Here is a 22,050-nt window from a genome sequence, read left to right as displayed (position 1 = left end):
AACACCCCACCCCAGACTTTATTTATCATGGGTAAAAAGGAACATTACCACCAAAGGTGAAATATTCTTCATTTTCTTCCAAGTCTCATTTTCTCCTGTCTACTGAGGCTCCTGCCATTCAGAAATGGATGTGTATCCTTCCAGTCAATGCTTGCATATGCTAATAAAATAGAAATGCATTTATAAACAATCTATAGTATTTGTACTTCTTTAAATTTCTCATAGATGCTCTGCCATATCTATCATTTTACAACTTGCTCTATTTTTTTACTCTACATTATTTTTTTACTCTACATTATATTTTGGATGTATAGTCTAGTCATTTAGCAACTGTTCTTTTTATACTTTATTTCTGACACTTATTTTGAGTTCATAGTGCTTTCTCACTACTTCTATCTTTCTCTTTTCTTTCCTTATGTTTTGTGATGTGAAGATTTTTAAAAATTCACTTTTTTGCTCTAACAGTTTAGAAGTTATACAATTGGTTTTCCTTTTTTAGTGGTTACACTTAAAATTTTACCAAATATATATTTTTAATGGTGTTTGAAGTTAATCAGAAATTCTATCATTCTGCCACACAATATAATGACTCTTAAAGCCCTTCATTTAATCTCCCTTCCTGCCTTCATCTATGATGTCCAGTATTTTATTTACATCTTGCTTTTCCAAACTTATCCATGTGAGGTTGATGCTTATAGTTATCTACAGTCAATTTTCTTTCTTTTTTAAAATATTTTTTACATATATTTTTATTGATTTCAGAGTGGAAGGGATAGGTAGAGAGTGATAGGAACATCAATGATGAGAGAGAATCATTGATTGGCTGACTCTTGCACACCCCCTACTGAGGATCAAGCCTGCAACCCAGACATGTGCCCTTGACTAGAATCGAACCTGGGACCCTTTAGTCCGCAGGCTAACACTCTATCCACTGAGCAAAACCAGCTAGGACTACAGTCAATTTTCACTTAGACTTACTAGCATGCTTACTTGTTCCTTTGCTCCTCCCACTCCTTTCTTCTGGGTTCTGTTTCTTTCTAGTTTGTAGTATGTCCTTGGAGTCACTTCCATTCTTCACTTTGTGTCTGAAAATGTCTTGCACCTTTTTGCTCCAGTTATAATGTTTTTAAAAGGAGGTTAGTGCATTTTGCTTAACCTTGACTGCCATCAGACTGGGTTTGTTTTATAATGCTCTATTCTAACTAACTTTGAAGGCTTCACTTAGAAAACATAAAACACAAGACAATAAAACAACTAAAAAAATTCTCCCTGTGATTTGTACTTAGACTTCAGGCTCTTGTATTGCATGCTTCTGAGATGTGTTCCCAGTTGCTAAGACTCCGAGCATTTGAGCTAAGGAGTCATTCTGGTGACCTTCTTCTTTCACAGCTTCTTCAATGGGTTCAGCTCCAGCAGCCTTTTGTTGTTCATGAGAAAGGAAAGAAGAAAGTGCCCCAGCCCAGTGCTGCGAGGGAGACTCTGAGACTAGGTTTCATGACATTTCAGAAGCATTTGTTCTCAGAGGCTCTGCAGCTTCTTGCCTGTCCACAGTAGAGGGTTTTTGTCCACCCCCGCCTCCCAGATTTTATTTATCAGAGGTGAAAATATTCTACATTTTCTTCCAAGTCTCATTTTCTGTGTATAGACTTCTAGACTAAACCTTAGAACTTTGAAGATTATAATCCATTATTCTACATCAATTTTTAACTTAATCTAGAGCAGAACATTTCTAAAATTTACACATGATTCTATATACCACTGCCTTAAAAAAGAGAATCAGTTAAGTCTCAGAGATTCTTTGTTAAAGTCAGCACCATTGCCTGGACCAGGAGATTTTGCATTGTTCTGTAATATGGTGATGCCATTTTGGTGACTGACATGGATAGATTGTTTGGTCCTTCATTCAATGAGTTAAGACTGTTGGGTCTTTTCAGACCTGTGACTGCTTTATAGAGAGTATGTGTGGTTATGTGTTGTGTGTTGTGTCTTTCCTCTGTGTCAGTGGTAGGAAGTACAGCTGATTTACTACGACTGATGTACTTAATATAACAGTTCTCTTCTTTCAGTTTGTTGTTTTCTTCCCCACTGTTGAATGCTATGGCTCTAGATAACCAAACTTATCAGTAGTACATGGTTCATTTGATGTTCTTACTAGCATTGTCTCTGTTTTCTTCCTAGAATTGTTTTATAACTGGCTAAGTATTGATGAGTAGCAGTAAACTTATTATAGTCATAGATTCTAAAGCTGGTTTGCTTGGGTTCCTATCTAACCCCATACTTTAATACCATATAACCCTGGCTCATTTCTTAACCCCTGAGCCTCAGCTTCCTCATTCCAAAGATAGGGAAGAAAATAGTATCTACCTTCTTGAATGGTTGTGTGTTTTATGTGAAATCATACATGTAGCAGGTTAGAGCAGTGGCTGGCCCTATTTACATGTGGGAGTTCAACACACTTTAAAACAAAGTTCAAGTTTCATCTCAGGTATTATATGAAACTCTATACAACCAAAGCTTTACAGTGTTCAGGATGAAGAATATCTAACTTAGAGAAAGTCTAAACTAGGAAGTAGTCTATTTCTGTTACCACAGGGCATTAAATACAAATGTGCAAGTTTATTTAAATATTTGCTCCCGCCAGAGAAGCAGAAGGTCCAAGGTGCTACTGTCATCTAAGATCATCAGGGAGTAAAGATGTGACATTTTAGAAATAATAATGTAAATTACTGGATAAGTGGTTATTTGCTTTATAAATATTTGATTTGCATTCAACTTTTCAGCTCAACCTGATGCCCCCATCAAATATTGTGAATGCTAGATGACCTGAACTTTAGCCTTAGGTTTTTCAGTAACTCACAATGTGACCATGACCAAACTTTTTCAATTGCCTCTGGCTTTCATTGGACTGTTATAAGGGCAAATGTGATAAAAATGTGCCCTGGCTGGTTTGGCTCAGTGGATAGAGCGTCGGCCTGCGGACTGAAGGGTCCTGGGTTTGATTCCGGTCAGGGGCATGTACCTTGGTTGTGGGCGCATCCCCAGTGGGGAGTGTGCAGGAGGCGGCTGATCGATGTTTCTCTCTCATTGATGTTTCTAACTCTCTATCCCTCTCCCTTCCTCTCTGTAAAAAATCAATAAAATATATTTAATAAAAAAATGTGATAAAAATGTGAGCTGCCTTTTAGCTAGCTATTTTTAAATTTTATTTTTAATTACTGTTGACATTCAATATTACTTTATATTAGTTTCAGATGTACAACACAGTGGTTAAGCAATTATATAATCTACAAAGTGATTCCCCCAATAATTCAAGTACCTACACGATACCCTACATAGTTATTACAATATTACTGACTATGTTCCCTATACTATATTTTACATCTCAGTGACTATTTTGTAACTACCAGTTTGTACTTCTTAATCCCTTCACCTTTTCACACAGTTCCAATACCCCTTCCCATCTGACAACCATCAATTTGTTTTCTGCATCTATGACTATTTTCCATTTTGTTGTCCATTTATTTTGTTCTGTAGATTCCACATATAAGTAAAATCATATGGTATTTGTCTTTCTCTTTCTGACTTATTTTACTTAGCATAATACCCTATAGGTCCATCCATGTTGTTGCAAATAGTAAGATTTAATTCTTTTTTATGACTCAGTAATATTCTGTTATGTGTATGTATCACAACTTCTTTATCCACTCATTTATTGATGCACACTTGGGTTGCTTCCATATCTTGGCTATTATAATAATGTTGCAATAAACATAGGGGTGTACATATCTTTTCAAATTAGTGTTTTGGGTTTCTTTGGATATATGCCCAGAAGTGGAATTGCTGGGTCATAGGGTTTGCCATATATGGTCTTTACATATGAGAGTTCCCTTTTTTCCACATCCTTGCCAATGCTTGTTTTTTGTTGATTTATTGATGATAGCCATTCTGTTAGGTGATATCTCGTGGTTTAATTTGTATTTCTCTGATGTTTAATGACATTGAGCTTCTTTTCATATGTCTGTTGGCCATCTGTATGTTCTCTTTGAAGAAGTGTCTATTTAGGTCCTTTGTTTATTTATTTTTTAATTGGATTGTTTGTTTATTTTGTGTTGGGTTGTATGAGTTCTTTATAAATTTTGGATATTGACCCCTTATTGGATGTATCATTGGCAAATATATTCTTCCATTTAGTAGGTTGTCATTTCATTTTGTTGATGTTTTCCTTTGCTGTGCAAAAACCCTTTTTAGTTTGATGTAGTACCATTTGTTTATTTTTGTTTGTTTCCCTTACCTAAGAAGATATATCAGGAAAAAAATACTGCTAAGAGAAACATCAGAGAGATTACTTCCTATGTTTTCTTCTAGGAGTTTTATGGTTTCGAGTCTCAAACTTAAGTCTTTAATCCATTTTGAATTTATTTTTATATATGGTGTAAGAAGGTGGTCTAATTTCATGGTTTTTTTGCATGTAACTGTTCAGTTTTCCCAACACCCTTTATTGAATAAAATATTTACTCTATTGTATGTCCTTGCCACCTTTGTCATATACTAATTGATCATATACAACTGAGTTTAATTTGAAGCTCTCTGTTCTATTGATCTTTGTGTCCGTTTTTATGCCAGTACCATGCAGTTTTGATTACTATAGCCTTGTAGTATCAGGTAGCATGATACCTCCAACTTTGATCTTCTTTCTCAAGATTACTGTGGCTGTTCAGGGTCTTGTATGGTTCCATATAAATTTGGGATTATTTGCTCTAGTTTGGTGAAAATGCCATTACTATTCTGATAGAGATTGCATTGAATCTATAGATTGGATAGCATGGACATTTTAATGATGTTAGTTCTTCCTATCCAAGAGTATAGGATATTCTTCCACTTATTCATATCTTCTTAAGTTTCTTTCTTCAATGTCTCATAATATTTTGAGTACATGTGTTTTACCCACTTAATTAAATTTATTTCTAAATATTTTGTATTTTGATACAATTGTAAATAGGATTTTTTTTAAAATGTCTCTTTCTGATAGTTTATTACTGTATAAAAATGCAACCAATTCTTAATTATTATTTTCTACCCTGCTACTTTACTGAATTCATTTATCAATTGTAGTAGTTTTTTGGTAGAATCTTTAGGTTCTTTTTATACAATATCATGTCCTTTGCAAATAATGACAGTGTTATGTATTCCTTTCCACTTTTGATACCTTTTATTTTTTTTAATTGTTGGATTGCTGTGGCTAGCACTTTCAATAATATGTTGAGTAAGAGTGGTGAAAGAAGACATGGGCTTTTAGTTTTTCCCCATTGAGTATAATGTTAAACTGTGGTTTTTTCACCTATGGTCTTTATTATGTTGAGATATGTTCCTTCCATTCCCATCGTACTGAGAGTTTTTATCATAAATGGGTGATAGATTTTGTCAAAAGCTTTTTCTGTGTCTATTGATATGATCATATGATTTTATTTTTTATTTATTTATATGGTGTATCACATTAATTGATTTGTGGATATTGATCCAATCTTGAATCCAAGAAATAAATTCCACTTGATCATGGCATATGATCCTTTTCATGTATTTTTGGATTCCATTTGCTAATATTTTGTTGAGGATTTTTTTGCATGTATGTTCATCAAGGACATTGAACTATAATATTTTTAAATTTTGTAATGTCTTTTTCTGGGTTTTTAATCAAGATAATGCTGTTCTCATAAAATTATGATGGAGAGCCTTCCCACTTCTTGAATTTTTAGAAATAGCTTGAGAAGGATCGATGTTAGTTTTTCTTCAAATGTTTGGTAAAATACACCTGTGAATTCATCTGATCCAGGACTTTTGTTTGTGAAAATTTTTTTAAATTACTGCTTTAGTTTTGTTGGTTGTTATCAATCTGTTCAGATTTTCTGTTTCTTCTTGATTTAGTTTTGGAAGGTTGTATGTTTCCAGGAATTTATCCATTTCTTTCCCAAAATTATTTGAGGACACTTATCAAAATTTATAGACAGTTAACATCAGTATATCAGTGAAAAATTAGTAAAAAACTGACCATGGAGGAATTTAATTTATTTCTCATTTCTTCTAGTCTTGATTTTTGTCCCTTCTAATAGCTACAATAAGTGATGCTAGTATCTGTGTCCACCTCTATTCCACCTTCAGTTCATTAAGAGTACATTCATTGGAAGCCAACTGTTGACACAATACTAAAATTAATTATTATGAAAGAAACTAACATTTGTTGAGCACTATCTCATTCAATTGTCTTTCAGCCCTGGGAGAGAAATACTCTAACCAGGCCTTAACAAATGATTAAACTGAGGCTTAGAAAGGTATTTCTGAGGTCACAGAATTAGTCTGTGGTAGATGTCAGAGTGGAATCTAGATCTGACTGATTCTAGAATCTAGAGCACAAGCTCTTAAGCCATGCACCATATTGCTTTCTATGATATCACGTCTGTTGAGAGAACCTAAAGGGGAATAAAATTCTTCTAGCTTTCGGAAGAAGTTCAAGAGTAATTTTTAAAGATGCATTACACAAATTCCAATGCAATGTGAGCATAGTTAACTGATAATACATCAACATGTATAAAATGCCCAAGTGGAACAGCAGAAGGTGGGGCTCATTTGTGAGAAGCCACATGAAAGGGAGTTAAGATTCTAAATAAGTTTTAAGATCAGCAGGGCATGAATTTATGACAACCTTACCTAGAATTAGACAATTCTAGGATTTTTTGTCTGTAGACAAAGCTCTTGTCTAAGTCAGAAGAGAATTTCAGAAATGCATAGTTTTCAGCAAATGTTTAGAATTCTTTCAAAAATAGGTACAGTCGAAGTTTCTAGAGCTCTTTTTAATTCTGACTTTGCTCTAATTTGTCTTTCCTTACCAATTTCCCTTCCTCCTTTTCCATGGCTAATTTTCCCATTTTCATATCACTGGTTAATATTTAATTCCTGTACTTGCCCCTCCTGAGGATCCATGGAATATTAGTTACTCATGGAGTAATTTTTACTAGGGTCAGCAGAGTGGGTGGTTGTCTTATAATAATCATACAAGGTTGAAATTATTTTAATTAGTTTGTAGATGACAAACTGATGCTGAGAGGGATTAAGTATCTTGCTCAAAGCCACTTAGATAGTAAGTGGTCAAGCCAAAAATTAAATCTAAGCTTTTCTGCCTCCAAAACATGTGTGTGTTTCCTATGAGTCATATTACATTATATTCTGAGCAGGTGGATGATATTTAAAAGGGACGAACAAACGCCACCCACCCAGAAATAACTCCACCACTCAATAGTTATTGTGCTTTAAATTATTTGAGATGCACCTCTTTTGGATTGTTCCCTAGTTGGCTGTTCTTTCCTTGAAGTGTTTAAGTTAATAATTATTCTTTATTTTTTAGACCTTGACACAGCACTTTAATATACAACAAATTAAATGTAGGAATACTTTTAGCTGCTCAAATAATAGAAAACCTAAGTAACAGGGTCTTAAAAAAATAGGGTAAGTGGTTATTGCTGGCTCAGTGACATAAAGATATCATGCTGGAATTATTGTGATTCTTTTGGACTTTTTCTCATGGTCACAAGATAGCTAGCTGCTACAGACTCAGGCATCCCCTCTGTTAAGGTTTGGAGGAGGGGAAGGAAGAGGGCTATGCTAGCCAGATGTCTTTTTTTTTTTTTAATCCAAAGAAGCAAAGACATTCTAATTAGTTCTTCAACAACCTTTTGCTTATGACTTCCAGTCTGAATTGAAGTACATGGCTACACATACCTGCAAAAGACTCTGAGAAAGTCGATATTTCTGTAATGGAGATGGGCAAGAGAGATGAGGGATGGGAATTAGGTTAGAGAGTTAACAAGTATTGTCCACAACATATGGTATGTGTTCATCATTGTAATTACTTTCAGAGACAGCAAATGTCATTTCTATTTTATAGATGATGGAAATAAGGCCCATGAAGTTTAAATGACCTCTCAAGGTCGTATGACAAGCTAGACTATCTGGAATCTGATCCTTGGTTTTCTGCATTCCAGGCCAGGGGAAGAGGTCAGGGGAGGCTACATCATAGAATGGTATGTGGTGCCTTCCCCTCATTGTCCCTTTTATTTATTAAAATACTTATTTTCCCACATGGTTCCAAAATTAAAAAGCATTAGATATTATATAATTAAAAGTCTCTTTTTTATTTCTAATCCCCAGCCAGGGTCATGTTACGGATGTCCCTAATTTGTTTAATCCATTTCCCTATTAATGGATAGTTAGATTTCTTCACCCAGGGAACAGTTAGTTATCCAGAGATGAATATTTTATTGCACTAATTTTTGAAATCCTCCTCCTTGGACACAGAAAACTCTCAGGGCAGGGTGAGTGCACAGGGTTGCTGGAATGGGCAAGAGGCTCTAAAAGCAGAGAGGCTACAGGATGTGTGGTGAAGGGATGACAGACAAACAGCTCTGCTTATTTCCTCCTGGTTTTGCTCAGAACTGGACAGTCAATATGAATTCTGAACATAGCCTTCCTGTTTCTCCGCCCCCCTCCCCCATAAGTCTGTGCTGATGGTCTTAGAGAAAATCCCTGTGAGACCATTGAAAAGTCTTCTTTCTTCCCCTGTTTGTCTTTTGACCTAGTCTTTGATGGGCAATCATGGTCTAACTTCTTTGTTGATTGAGTCTTGGCAATGCCTTAATTAAGAAAATCCTCATTCTTTGGCTTGCCTCTTTAGTGACTTTTTCACTCTATTTCACCCAAAAGCTGATTTCTAAAGAAAGAGCCTCTTTTGTGGATGAATACATTTCTGTGAATTTTCTTTTAGACCATTATTCCCCAAATATCCTAGAACTCAACTTGGAAGTTTATAGTCCTGAGTTATAGAGTCCAGGCAACCACTGTGGAAAAAAGGGATGGGCTCCAGGTACCATTCCATGGTGTAGCCTCCCCGACCCCTTTTCTGCATTTCCTCAGCATCTTCTTCACTCCTCTGTTCCAGCAATTTCCACAGGCACTATACAGTGGGGCCTTGACTTACGAGTTTAATTCGTTCTGAGACCGAGCTCGTTAAGGAGCTCGTTAAGGAGCTCGTTAACTCAAATTACTCTATCAACTCAATGCAAAAAATCCTCCGAGAGACAGCTGGTATCTCAAAAAACTCCTTAGTCGGGACACTTGTAAGTCAAGGCCCCACTGTACTTATCTTCTTCACTGAACACTCGGAGGTTTTCTTCATCTTTGTATCTGTAGAACCTTACAAATAGAAGCATGCAATAATTAAGTGAAATAAAAAAGAGCTCAGTTTTATTGAATATTTGGTTTAAATGTTAACCAAGAAATTATATTTATTTTTGTTCTTTGTGTTGAAACAGTTATGTAATGTAATAGTTCGAGGTTTTGCTTTAGTAAGCAAAATATTTTAGATACAAATTGGACTCAATGTGTTTGGTCCTGTAGGTTGTCCTTATGAATGTCAGTTATTTCTTTCTAGTTTTGTAGTTTTATACATTTTGGACTATTTGTTGGGATGCATTTGAATGTCTAATGAGTTCATTCATTCTAATTTCTCTTCCTCTCTTTTTTGCAATTATTTTCTCTTATATTTATTATTAGCTTATTTATTATTAACTTAGTTATTATTAACTTATTTATTCACATGGTTACAAAATTTAAAAGTATGAAAGATAATATAATTAAAAGTCTTCCATTCATTTCTGATCCCCACTCAGTTCATCACCCCTACGCAACACTTGCCATTAATTTTTAGAATATTCTTTCAGAGATATTTTATACATGTTCAAATACAAATGCATTCTTCCCCTTAAAAAATTATACAAGTAGTGGCATATAGCTGTGCTTTTTAAACTCAGTTACCTACTAGGCCACTTTCTTTAATAGTACTTAACAATTTTCCTCATCTTTTTTTAATGGTCATTTTGTGGATGACCCTAATTTGCTTAACTCCTTTCCCTATGAGTGGAACTTAGATTATTTCTAGTCTTTTGCTAATATGCAAGCAATGCTGTAACAAATGACCACATATGTTCATAGTAGAGGTGCAAATATATCAGTGAGACAAATTTCATGTAAGGGAGTGGAACTGCCTGAGGATGTGCATTTATAACCTGATAAATTGACCTACTCCTGATAAATTGTACTGACTTATACTTCTACTTACAATATGTGAAAGTAACTGTTTCCCCATACCTTCACTAGCATAGTGTGTTATAAAAGTTTTAGGTCTTTTTCAATATGAAAGGTCAAGAAAAATGGGTCTCATTTTTCTCATGGCTGAGCTTTCTTAAAGAGCCATTTTTAGTTCCTTTTTCATTAACTGCTGTTTGTGTCCTTTGCTCACTTTTCTGGTGCACTGCTCACCTTTCTTAAGGATTTGTAGGAACTTTGATCTATTAGGGAAATTAGACCTCTGTATTAACAGTTGTGAACATTTTCTCCAAAGTTTGGTGTTTTTCTTTTTATTCTCTTTACTATACTTTTGGCCAGGTGCAGAAGACAAAAGCTTAATGTAGTCAAATGTATCACTGTTTTCCTTTAAAGCCCTGTTTTGTTTTGTTTTTGTCAGAGTTAAATGGCCTTCCTTTTTGCAAACTTACAAAATAAATCGTATATGATTTCTTTTAATATGTTGGTCGTTTCATTTCCATATCTATTAGTAAATCTTCATTTGCCTAGACTTTTTCTTGACATATTGGTATGAGACAGCACTTCAACTTTATATTTTGTCCAGATGGTTACTTAGTTGTCCCCAAGTTATTTTTTAATAAATTGTGTTTCCCCACTGATTTGATTGTCTACCTTTATAATACTATGAAATTTAGTGTATTTGATTTATTTTGGACTTTCTACTCTGGACTCTCCATTATTTTATGTGCCAGTCCCACTTAGCTTTAATTATTAATTTGTTTCATAATTTATACAGGCTGTTTCTCCCTTATTACTCTTCTTTTTTGGACGTTTTTTGGTTATTCTACCTATGCTTACTTTCTTAATCAATTATTTTATTTAGTATGTATTTTTTTCAGCTACAGTTTGCATTGAATATTATCTTATATTACTTTCAGGTGTACAGCATAATGGTTAGACATGTATATAATTTATGACTGATCCCCTAGTAAGTCTAGTACCCATCTGGTAATAACTAATACATAGTTATTACAATATTATTACCTATATTCCATATGCTGCACTTTATATTCTGTGACTATTTTATAACTATCCATTTGTACTTCTTAATCCCTTTATCACGCAGCCCCTCAATTCCCTCCCATCTGACAAGCATCAGGTTGCTCTCTGCATCTATGAGTTTGTTTATGTTTTGTTTGTTTGCTTATTTTGTTCTTTAGATTCCACATATAAGTGAAATCATATGGTATTTGCTTTCTCTGCCTGACTTATTTCACTTAGCATGATAGTCTCTAGGTCCATCTGTGCTGTAACAAATAGTAAGATTTCATTCATTTTTATGGCTGAGTAACAGTCTATTGTATATATGTACCAAATCTTCTTTATCCTTGCTGGGCACTTAGGTTGCTTCCATATCTTGACTATTCTAAATAATGCTGCAGTGAACATAGGGGTGTATATATCTTTTCAAATTAGTGTTTTGGGTTACTTTGGATAAATAGCCCAAAGTGGAATTGCTGGGTCATAAGGTAGTTCTGTTTTTAATTTTTGGAGGAACTTTCACACTGTTTTCCGTAGTGGATGCACCAGTTTACAGTCCCACCAACAGTGCACGAGGGTTTCCTTTTCTCCACATCCTTGCCAACCCTTGTTGTTTGTTGATTTATCGATGCTAGCCATCCTGGCAAGTGTGAAGAGATATTTCATGTGGTTTCACTTTTCATTTCTCTGATGATTAGTGGCATTGAGCATCTTTTCATATGTCTATTGGCCATATGCATGTCATTCAGTATGTAGTTTTTAAGCACCACTTTTGTGCTGAGCACTGCCCTGGATTCTACTAGAAAGGAAAACCAATATGTATAAGACACTATTCCAGATCAGACCACAAAGCTTACAGCCTCATCGAGGAGGGAGAGCACATGTAGAAAGTGGCCAGGGCTTCTGCAGCGGAGCTCCTCACTCTCCCAAGCTGGCTGAGCAGAGGTTTCCACACCAGCAGTTGATCTGATCATGTGGCTGTACTCCTCTCACTAAACTCCAGACCCTCTTCCTGCTGATCACTCTCACTGCCCATTTGTCTTGGACAACGAGCTTGAAGTATGTTTTGGGTATCTGAGCAAATATCAAACAGCTGCACTGAAAAGTTCAAGTTGTGATGGGATATATGCTGAGGGCACATTCTGTTTTACTGCAAGTTACTTTAGTCCTTTGGCAAAACCATTAACCATAGCTCCAGAATTAAAGTAGATTAAACACACTGCCATGCTTTCACTCTACAATCTTTCTTCTCTTAGCAACATCAAAGTGAAAAATGAATATAGAGATGTGTTAATATCTGTCATACCAATTATTTTAACTCCCCAAGTGATCGTAAAACAGATCATATGTATTATATTGATCATGTAGAATATAATAGGAATATTTTTATAGTTATAATTTAATACTTGACTTGGAATCAGTTTTAGATAACTATGATGTTTAAAATGTTTTCATTTTCTATCTAGAATATCAAGTGCATTAACAATCTCTACATCTAGTAAATATTATTTTACAGTTTGAATCAATAGCCCTTACCCTTGACTCCTAGGACAACACTTTCTTTTCTTCCTACTTTACAGACTGGCTTTGCCTTCCCACTACCCTCCACATTTGGGGTTCCTCAGCACTTGGCCATATTTTCTTTGGATCTGATAAAACTACATAAATACTGAAGCCTTCCAAATTTATTTCAATAGTTCAGACTCCTCCTCTGAATACTGGCATATATTGCTGCCTACATGGCATCTATAGTCAAATGACGGAAGCCAAAATGGAACCTTTTCTTTCCTCTCTCCCCATCCCTTCCCCCCACACCAACTCATTGTACTCAGGAAATGGCACAGTCACCGCTGTTTCTCAGAGTAGAAACTCAGCTTTATATGGTTCTTCCCTTTTTTAAAATCACTTCCACTTTAGAACTTCCATCAGAAAGTTCTAGCAAGATCTCCAAACTATTATCTCTAGTGAACCCACTATTTGCATTTCTATGGCAACCCCACCTCCTGATCCAGGTCATGGGGACACTGACTGCAACCAATCAGATGCATTAGAGCTTCCTAACATCTCATTCCTCATGTACTCTGGTTTCCCCACAGCAATAAGGAAAAGCCATGTAAGCTATAAGTCAGATGGCGTGATTTCTCTGTCTACAGATGCATTAGAGCTTCCTAACATCTCATTCCTCATGACCTCTGGTTTCCCCGCAGCAATAAGGATAAGCCATGAAGCTATAAGTCAGATGGTGTGATTTCTCTGTCTGATACCCTTCAGTGGGTTCCCGCTGCACATGGAATGAAATCACTCTTTATACCATTGTGAACAAGGTCCTGAATGTCTTGTCGGTATTGTCTCTTCAGATTCATCTCCTTTCACTCTGCCCCTGGATGATTAACTTTCAAGCATTCTGGTGTTGTTTTTTTCCTTAGCATGTAAGCTTTTATAATGCCCATGGCCTTTACATGTGCTAGTTCCTCTGCCTAACATGTTCTTCTCCTGGCTGTTTAGATGGTTAGCTCTTCTCATGACCTGTCCAGGTCTCATCTTAAATGGTGCTTCTCCAGATGCTTTCCCTGATGGCCACATCTGCTGTCACCTCTAATTTACTGTTCTCTATTTCATCTTTTGTTTGTTTCCTTTATAGCAGTGTCCGCAGACATAATTACTTTATTAAATTGCTCTAAGTCTGCTTTCTTGACTTTGTCTTCTCTGATGGTAAAGTTAGTTTCATGAAGCCGCTACTTCGTCGGCTGTAAATCCTATTGTATGCCTAATACATAGCCCAGTGCCTGGCACATAGTGACTATGCAGTATACTGGATATTTAGTAAATAAATGAATAAACAAAGGCATAAGCAGCAATTAAGAATGGGGATTATGTGGAAAGTAGAAGAAAATATTTCTTAACTTTAGCATTGAAATATGTATATACTGTGGTAAAATAAAACCAAAAGTGAAATTATTTCAGGTGTTGATTAAATCCCTGATAGTATTAAGCCACTGTGTAATAGTAAATTTTTTTGGGGGGGGGGGAAGATATTAAAGAAGAATGCTATCTGGACTTCCTATGGAATTGCAAAATTATGCTGCTGCAGTGACTTAGTATTTAGTAAGATGTATCCTCTACAAATTTGAAAAATGTCATATATTTATTTCACTTGTGTTATGCTTTAGGATTTTTTCTTCCATGAGCATTTTTATTTATTGATTAATTAATTGGTTGGTTGATTGATGAGAAAGAAAGAAAAAGAGAGAAACATCAATTTGTTGTTCCACTTATTATGCATTCATTGGTTGATTCTTGGATGTGCCCTGACAAAGGATCAAATTGAAACCTTGTTTTATCGGGAAGACCAACTGAGCTACCTGGCCAGGGCCTTCTGTGAGCATATTTAATTCACATTAGGACCTATCCAGTGATCAGGATACTCAATATTAAATGAGAAATAGCAAGGCAGTTCCTTTAATAAACATTTGCCTCTACTAAGTGGACATAACTCCTGTCTTCAAGGAGCCTCACAGTCAAGTAGGAGTAACATACTTACAAAGAAAACCTTATTGTCCTCTGTGACAGCATCTATAAGAGACATATACAGGGATCTTGGTAGAACAAAGGAGGGGATTTTTAGATTTGGCTGTGGCCTGGACAGTATCCTAAAGGAGCTGACTTTGAAGTTTTGTTTGAAAGGAATAAGCATTTTTGAGGTAGAAAGATGTTCCAGTCCATAGGACTGTATGTACAAAGACTTAGAAACATGGTTAGGGTGGTGTGTTCCAGAATCTGCAACCAGAGGGAAATGCAACCAGAGGCAATGAGGTTAAAGAGATAACCCAACTGCATTGTGGAATAGGAGCCTTTGAATGGTTTTAATCTTGACAGCAATGGAATTATATAATTCCACATTTCAAAAAGGTTATTAGAGGATGGAGGGTAGCTTCCAGGAGGAGGAATGTGATAGTAGGAATAGAAGGCACGAAGAGATCACTCAGGAAAGTACAGAGAGGAGTCAGAGATGGATCTCAGTAGAGCAGGGGCACTTAGTTGGGGAGGAGGAAGGTGGTTTTCAGGGAAACTGAGATGGAGCCTTCAGAGTGGCAGCAGATGGAAAAAGTAATATGTCACACAAGCTAAGAGAAAATATCTTTTTTAGGAAGGAAGGAGTAAGATCAAGTTAGATAAAAATAAAGCTGGAAGGAGTGACTTTGTAATTAAGGTGTCTTTAACAACCTCTATAAGAGTAGTCTTGGTAGAGTGATGGGGCAAAAGCCACTTCAGGGTCTTGGGGGATAAAAGAGAATTCAGGCCCTGACAGGTGTGCCTTGGTTGGTTGGGCATTGTCCCATGCACTGAAGGGTTGCCTTTGATTCCTGATCAGGGTTCAGGCCCAGGTTGTGGGCTCCATCTTCAGTACCCACCTGGCCCCATACATATTACTATAATATTATGCATGAAGCAGACAATCTATGATGTTTTGCAATCACATCTATGTTTCTCTCTCTCTCTCTCTCTCTCTCTCTCTCTCTCTCTCTCTCTCTCTCCCTTCTCTCTCTCTCTCCCTTCTCTCTCTCTCTCTCAAAATCAATTTAAAATCTTTTTTTAAAAAATAATTCAGAAAATCAGTACCACCTACATCAGACATAGAGCCAATGGAGGTTCTTCTTTGTTTGAGATCCTCTGTATCCAATGAATAGTAGAGATATTGAACTTGCTCGTAGTCTGCTGAAAGAGAGAGAGAAGACAGAAACTAAACAAACAAAATAGAAACAGCTCATAGATACAGAGAACAGACTGGTGGTTGCCAGAGGGGAGGGGCATTGTGGGGCTGTGTGAAAAAGGTGAAGGGATTAAGAAGTACAAATTAATAGTTACAGAATAGCCTAGGAGGGGATGTAAAGTACAACATAGGGAACATAGTCAATAATATTGTAATATGTATGGGGCCAGGTGGGTACTTAAAATATCGGGGACCACTCTGTGAAGTACAAGCCTGTCTAACCACAATATTGTACATCTGAAACTACTACCGATTAATACTGAATATCAACTGTAGTTGAAAAAAAAGAAAATAGTCTCTCACCACAGGAGAATTAGATTTTGGTGTAAAATTGTTTTAGACAGGTAGAGCAAGAGAAAAGGGAAATATGGAGAGAAAGGTGAGATGTAGGTAAGTTTGTAGCTGAAGTATAAAATAGAGGATATTTCTGATATTGGGGAGACAGTGTGCTGAGAGAACAAGGAACAAAGATAGCCCTTGGGAAGAGAGCTGATTGTTTGGAGCAGATGCTATGGAGACGAGGAAAAGATCACAGATGATGAGGAGGGTTCCGCTGAGCTTGAAGGCATGGGCATGTGGTGGCCCCAGTCCACTCAAAGCAGCGTGGACATCAGGTCCCAGTTTGGAGGTTACGTGGGCAGGCCCACCAGAAGGTTTAGGGGGTAGGGGTGCTGAGAATGCCAGGGAGATAATAGTTGAAGTGATGGGAATGAATGAAGAACCAGCCTAGTCAGGGAACTGAGCAGATAAAAGGGGCCCTGAAAAGAGAGAGTAGAGTGAGGTCAGAGGAGCCAGTGCACCGTGAATGAAGGCCAGTCCCGTAATTGTACGTCTAAATTGGAGTTTCTTTCTAAGTTACCTGGAAAAGTACTTATTCTGCATTTATGCTGCTGTTGCCCAAAATGGTATTGAGAACCCATCTTGGAATTGAGCTCAGAATCTGCGGCACAGCTTTTGATTATCTGGAGTGTTGGTGATTCTTAGCCCCTTTGGGGGTGGATTTGATTTTTGCCAAGTCGTTCAGAGCTAAGTTCAGTGAAGAAAGTAGACAATAAAACTGGGTAATACCATTTTCAGTAGAAATGGAAATATAGATTTAAATAACAATACTGGTTTCTTTCTGTGATTTGCAACAGGACCTATGAGCAATTTCCGAAGAGAACGGGTACCACATTTTTGGAACGTGTACATATAGCCTCTCAAAGGAACTAGTTTGAGGGACACATTTCGGATATAAACATCTTAAGAGATTTGGGGATCACATGTCTTCAGACTTACACAGTACTCAGTAAATTACTCACTGGTAGGAAGTATAGAAGACTCCTGCCATTACATCTATACAATATTTTGTATAAATTATTGAAATCCTTTATGCCGATATGATATTCAAAGTAGTGATACTGAAAAGGAATATTTCTATAGCCAGCTTGGGATGCTTTATTTATGGTCTATTTCTTTACTGGACACTGGAAAAATATAATTTTTGTTATCTATTAGCATCTGTCAAACACTTCAAGGTTCCCTGGATGAAAAGTTATGATAAAGGCATACCTATAGCCATTATGTTGTCATAACTTAATTTGTTAAAACTTGGATATGTTTCTGAGAGATTTTGCTAGTTTTCATCTTCTTGAGACACTAGAAAAGAGTAGTAATTTTGTCCTCAGATGTCTGCCCTTACAGAGTAACACTGATGGCAGTGTTTAATGACAGCAGTAGAAATAACTACCTGCTGCAGAAAAATTCACCTAGAATGGGAATTCGTAATCATCTAAAATAGGGGAGGGGGGTACTTTCCTGACTCTAGAGGAGCAGAACATAGAATCCAGCCCCAGTGAAAAACTGCTCTGCCAACTTCTATGATTTAATTCCCTGAGAACGCTCGGTTCTTATTTGGGTTGCTTTCATCTCATGCTTTCTATTTAAGCTGGCTACTTACCAGAAGGCAAAAAATATGTCATCTTTCTTAGTGGGGGAGCGCTATTGGCATTCTGGCCAAACAGGTCTTTCTGGTGCGTGGGACTCCCAGAATTTTGCAGCATGGTTGGCACCCTTGGCTTCCTGATGCTAAATACCAGTAGCCCCCACAAAGTCATTGTGGCCGTCAGAAATGTCACCACACATTTGCAAATGCTTCTGGTTGTTCATGGACTCCTAGAGCATGGTGAACTTGTTTACTGAAAAGACAGGGAAGCCAGGAAACCTCTCTCTCTCTCTCTCTCTCTCCCCCCATCTGTCTATTCTCTCTCTCTCTCTCTCTCTCTCTCCCCCCATCTGTCTGTATATCTAATCTATCCATCCATCTATCTGTCTCCTTTTTCTTTCTTTTCTTTTTATTTTCTTTCATTGTGGTGTGAGGAATGACAGAAATAGGAAAGAGGAATATTTATGAAAGAAAGAAAGATGGAAAACAAATTATCCCAGGGAAGGCTAGGGGGGAGCAGAAGACAAGAGATAGGACATATAGCAGGGTGAGGATACTGGAAGAAAGGCTTCTGCCACATTGACTGTAGTCTCTTGTGATTTTCTCTCTGAAGCCAAGAATAAGATTTCCTGTAAGAATGCTCATGTGTAGTTGCATTATAGGGTATAACTGATTGCAGAGGCACCATAAATAGATTTCACTGAAAATGTAGTTAGAATTGTGTAAGGATTTAGATCCAAACCCTTAAAGGGAAAACAGTTTGTCATAAGGCAAGTTCATCTGACTTCATCTAAGGGAGGGTGCTTTACTGTGATAGGCCCAAGCCCCCTTATTTTAAAATGATGTTCCTTTCATGATTGGCCAGGAGCATGGACCCCAAAATACTTTCAGCTCCTGGGTAGCACGTTTTTAATTTTTACAAAATGAAACTCTCCTTTCGTGCCAATACCACTTTCTAAAAATAGTGTACCTGGCTAGCATTTAAAATCATACCCTCTAGCTTGCCATGATTGCTAGAAGTCATCTGTTATGTATTTTTAAAATCTGCACTAACACTTGTGGACCATTCATGCCATACTGAAGCTGATTTTCTACTTTATTTTTTCAGTTGTTCATGGTGGACAATGGAGCAGATGACTGGAGAATAGCCATGACTTATGAGCGTATTTTCTTCATCTGCTTGGAAATACTGGTGTGTGCTATTCATCCCATACCTGGGAATTATACGTTCACATGGACGGCCCGGCTTGCCTTCTCCTATGCCCCATCCACAACCACCGCTGATGTGGATATTATTTTATCTATACCAATGTTCTTAAGACTCTATCTGATTGCCAGAGTCATGCTTTTACATAGCAAACTTTTCACTGATGCCTCCTCTAGAAGCATTGGAGCACTTAATAAGATAAACTTCAATACGCGTTTTGTTATGAAGACTTTAATGACTATATGCCCAGGAACTGTACTCTTGGTTTTTAGTATCTCATTATGGATAATTGCCGCATGGACTGTCCGAGCTTGTGAAAGGTAAGTTTGTTTCTTTTCCTGAGAACATAATTTGCCATATGGTGTTCTTGAAAGCGGGAGAAAGAACACATTTTAGATTAGAGGCCCACAGTGGCTCACTCTTGAAAATTTTGGATTCTCAGATGGGCTTCTTTTAAATGAGTATGACAAAACTTTTCTTAAGATTTCTGCATACATCAATGCCTTGATGATTATGTGTATTTCTTTTTAATTTGATCAGTTTTCAATAGATGGGTGCCTTTATTATCTATGAAAAATTTTGGAGACTTACAAATTGAATAGGAGACTTCTCTCAGAAATGTTTGTTGAATGGATACACTGAATCATTTTGGTGCCTCGTTGGTTATAGCATTCACTACTGTTGAGACAGAAATCCGAGCGAAAAATGGTGATGCAAGGTGTCTGAAATTTAGGGAAATCTCGAAGTGGTTTGTTGATTGTAATGCCTATCTATAATAGTGTTCATGTGATTACTAATAAGGAGCTCGTAGGTATAATATTCAGTTTTATCAAACTATCCACAGTTAGTGAAAAGTAGCTGCGTGTATTTGTTTTGTGTCTGAAAAGCTATGGTGTTCTAGTACTAGACACACATTCTCAGAATACAGGTGCTGCTCAGTGAGTCCGAATTAATCAGTTTTGGCATCAGTAATGTTAACCTTGCTACTTCATAAACAAAAATGGATTTGTTACATAGATGGGAGGAACTCTGTCATGACAGGGGGAATCTCACGTGACCTTGGTTAACAAAAATCAAGTTGAAATTCCAATAGACAGGAACTATGCATGGATGTATAGCACTCTTAAATATTAGGATATTAGGATGCTGGTCTTTGTTGTAACAAGGTGTGTTTTAATTTAGTTTTTGAAAATACAAGTTTTATATACACACACAGTTTAGTGCAGAAAAATATCTGTATGAGAATTGCTGCAAAACAAACAAACCCATAACACCCCTCCCCCATTTCTACTTTCCAGAAGTAATCACTTTAAATTCTTTCAGCCATTTCTTTGGTGATTGCTTTTCATATTTCTAAATGATACTGCTTATATTGCTACATCTAGATTTTTCATCTACATTTTTATGGAAGCTGGGGTTTTAGTTTTCTTTCACTTACATGTACACACCCTTTTATGACTACCCTCCCCCAAAGTAATTTCTATCTTCCCAATAGTTATGTAAACACCAATAACCTATATTCGATGTTTATATTATTATGACTATGTGAACTGCAGTTGTAGTTGAACAATGTAGTATATTAGAATCATTTTGCCTTTCCTGCATATCTTTTTATTTTCTCTGGAATTAATAATTGCCTCATTTTATTTACTAAGGTTTTTTTATTTGCTTAGTTTTCTATCTACACTCCACTAAATCATCTCTAAATTCTCCCACAAAAAGATGTAAATCTTTTTATACTAGACTCATGTATATTGGGCAGCCTATCGATTTAACCTTGAATAAATGATTCTTGGGGCTTTTGGACCTGCGTCTCCATCATGTTAGGGATTTCCTTTGTCTTTTTATGTGGAGAACCCGTTTCCTTGAATCCTGGTTCTCCTTCTTTCTTCATTTATTCCTTTGTTTTGGCAGGATCAATCTTCTTAAAGCTTTTAAAGAAACGATAGTGGGTGGAGATGTAGGTTTTGAAAATTTTATGGCAAATATTTATTCTCCTCTGATGTTTAAATAATAACCAGGCTGGATATAAAATTCTAGATTAGAACTCATTTTCCCTCAGAATACTGAAGACTTAATTTTCCTCTGGCATCTAGGGTCCCAGAATCTTATGCTATTCTCACTTTTGATCTCTTCTATCCTGAACTCTTTTAGGATCAATACTCTAAATTGCACAAGGATGTATCTTGGTGTGAATCTATTTTAATCCAGTGTATTGGGAATTTAGTGGGCCTCTTCAATCTTGGGATTAGTGTCCTTCAGTTCTTGGAAATTTCCTTGAATCATTGAATGATTTTTGTGCCTGTATTTTGGTGTGTGGATATTAGCTCTCCTGTATTAGTTCTTTAATTTTCTTACTTTTTTCTACATTGTTTTTCATCTCTGTTTTTGCTCTATAGATGGCGGATAAGCTTAATTTTATCTTTAAACTGTCTATGGGGATTTTATTTCTTTTTTTCTATGCATTATTTTTAATGGCTCATTTTTGATCTCTGAATGCCTACTTTTTAAAAGTCATATTATGCTTGTCTTTTATAGATGTACTGTTTTATTTCTCTGGCGATGTTAATGATAATTTTTTTCTCTTTGTATATTTTTGTTTCCCTAAAGATTCATTTTTTTTTGTGTTTGTTTTTGGCTTCTAATTTAGAAGCTTAAGAGTGTTTAGGTGACTTTGACTATCTGTCCATACTGACAAGTGAGCTATTAAAGAGCTGACTGGATACTTTATATGCAAATCTAGAACTTGTTACTGGGGCTTCACCAAAGGGTGATTGGGTGTGGGGCGTGGAGCACTGATTTAGTATCTTTACATATTTTCTGGGGGGTTTTTCTGAGCAATCTGACTGCTCCTTGGGAAACCTTTTCAATAATAATAGAAGCCTGGATGACAGCACTCTGAATTGAAGGGGCAAAAAAAGGTCTCAGCAGTTAGTATGTGAGCATGTCTTTATTTTTCTAGTTGCAGCACAGTAG

General features: G+C 36.4%; 1 protein-coding gene across 2 annotated transcripts in view; it reads left to right on the top strand.

Annotated features, from left to right (window-relative positions):
- KCNN2 (potassium channel, calcium activated intermediate/small conductance subfamily N alpha, member 2) overlaps nucleotides 1–22,050 on the top strand; it is a 145,834-nt gene that overhangs the window by 25,492 nt on the left and 98,292 nt on the right. For both annotated transcript variants that reach the window (XM_005857363.2, XM_005857362.2), the window contains exon 3: nucleotides 18,976–19,394. In XM_005857363.2, the coding sequence (XP_005857425.1) occupies nucleotides 18,976–19,394 (419 nt within the window). The remainder of the gene's footprint in view (nucleotides 1–18,975; nucleotides 19,395–22,050) is intronic.

The sequence above is a fragment of the Myotis brandtii genome, unplaced genomic scaffold (assembly GCF_000412655.1).
Source record: "Myotis brandtii unplaced genomic scaffold, ASM41265v1 scaffold1105, whole genome shotgun sequence".
In the NCBI taxonomy this organism is placed as follows: Eukaryota; Metazoa; Chordata; class Mammalia; order Chiroptera; family Vespertilionidae; genus Myotis; species Myotis brandtii.
Note: the sequence above shows the minus strand (reverse complement) of the source record. Positions and strands in the feature narration are given on the sequence as shown.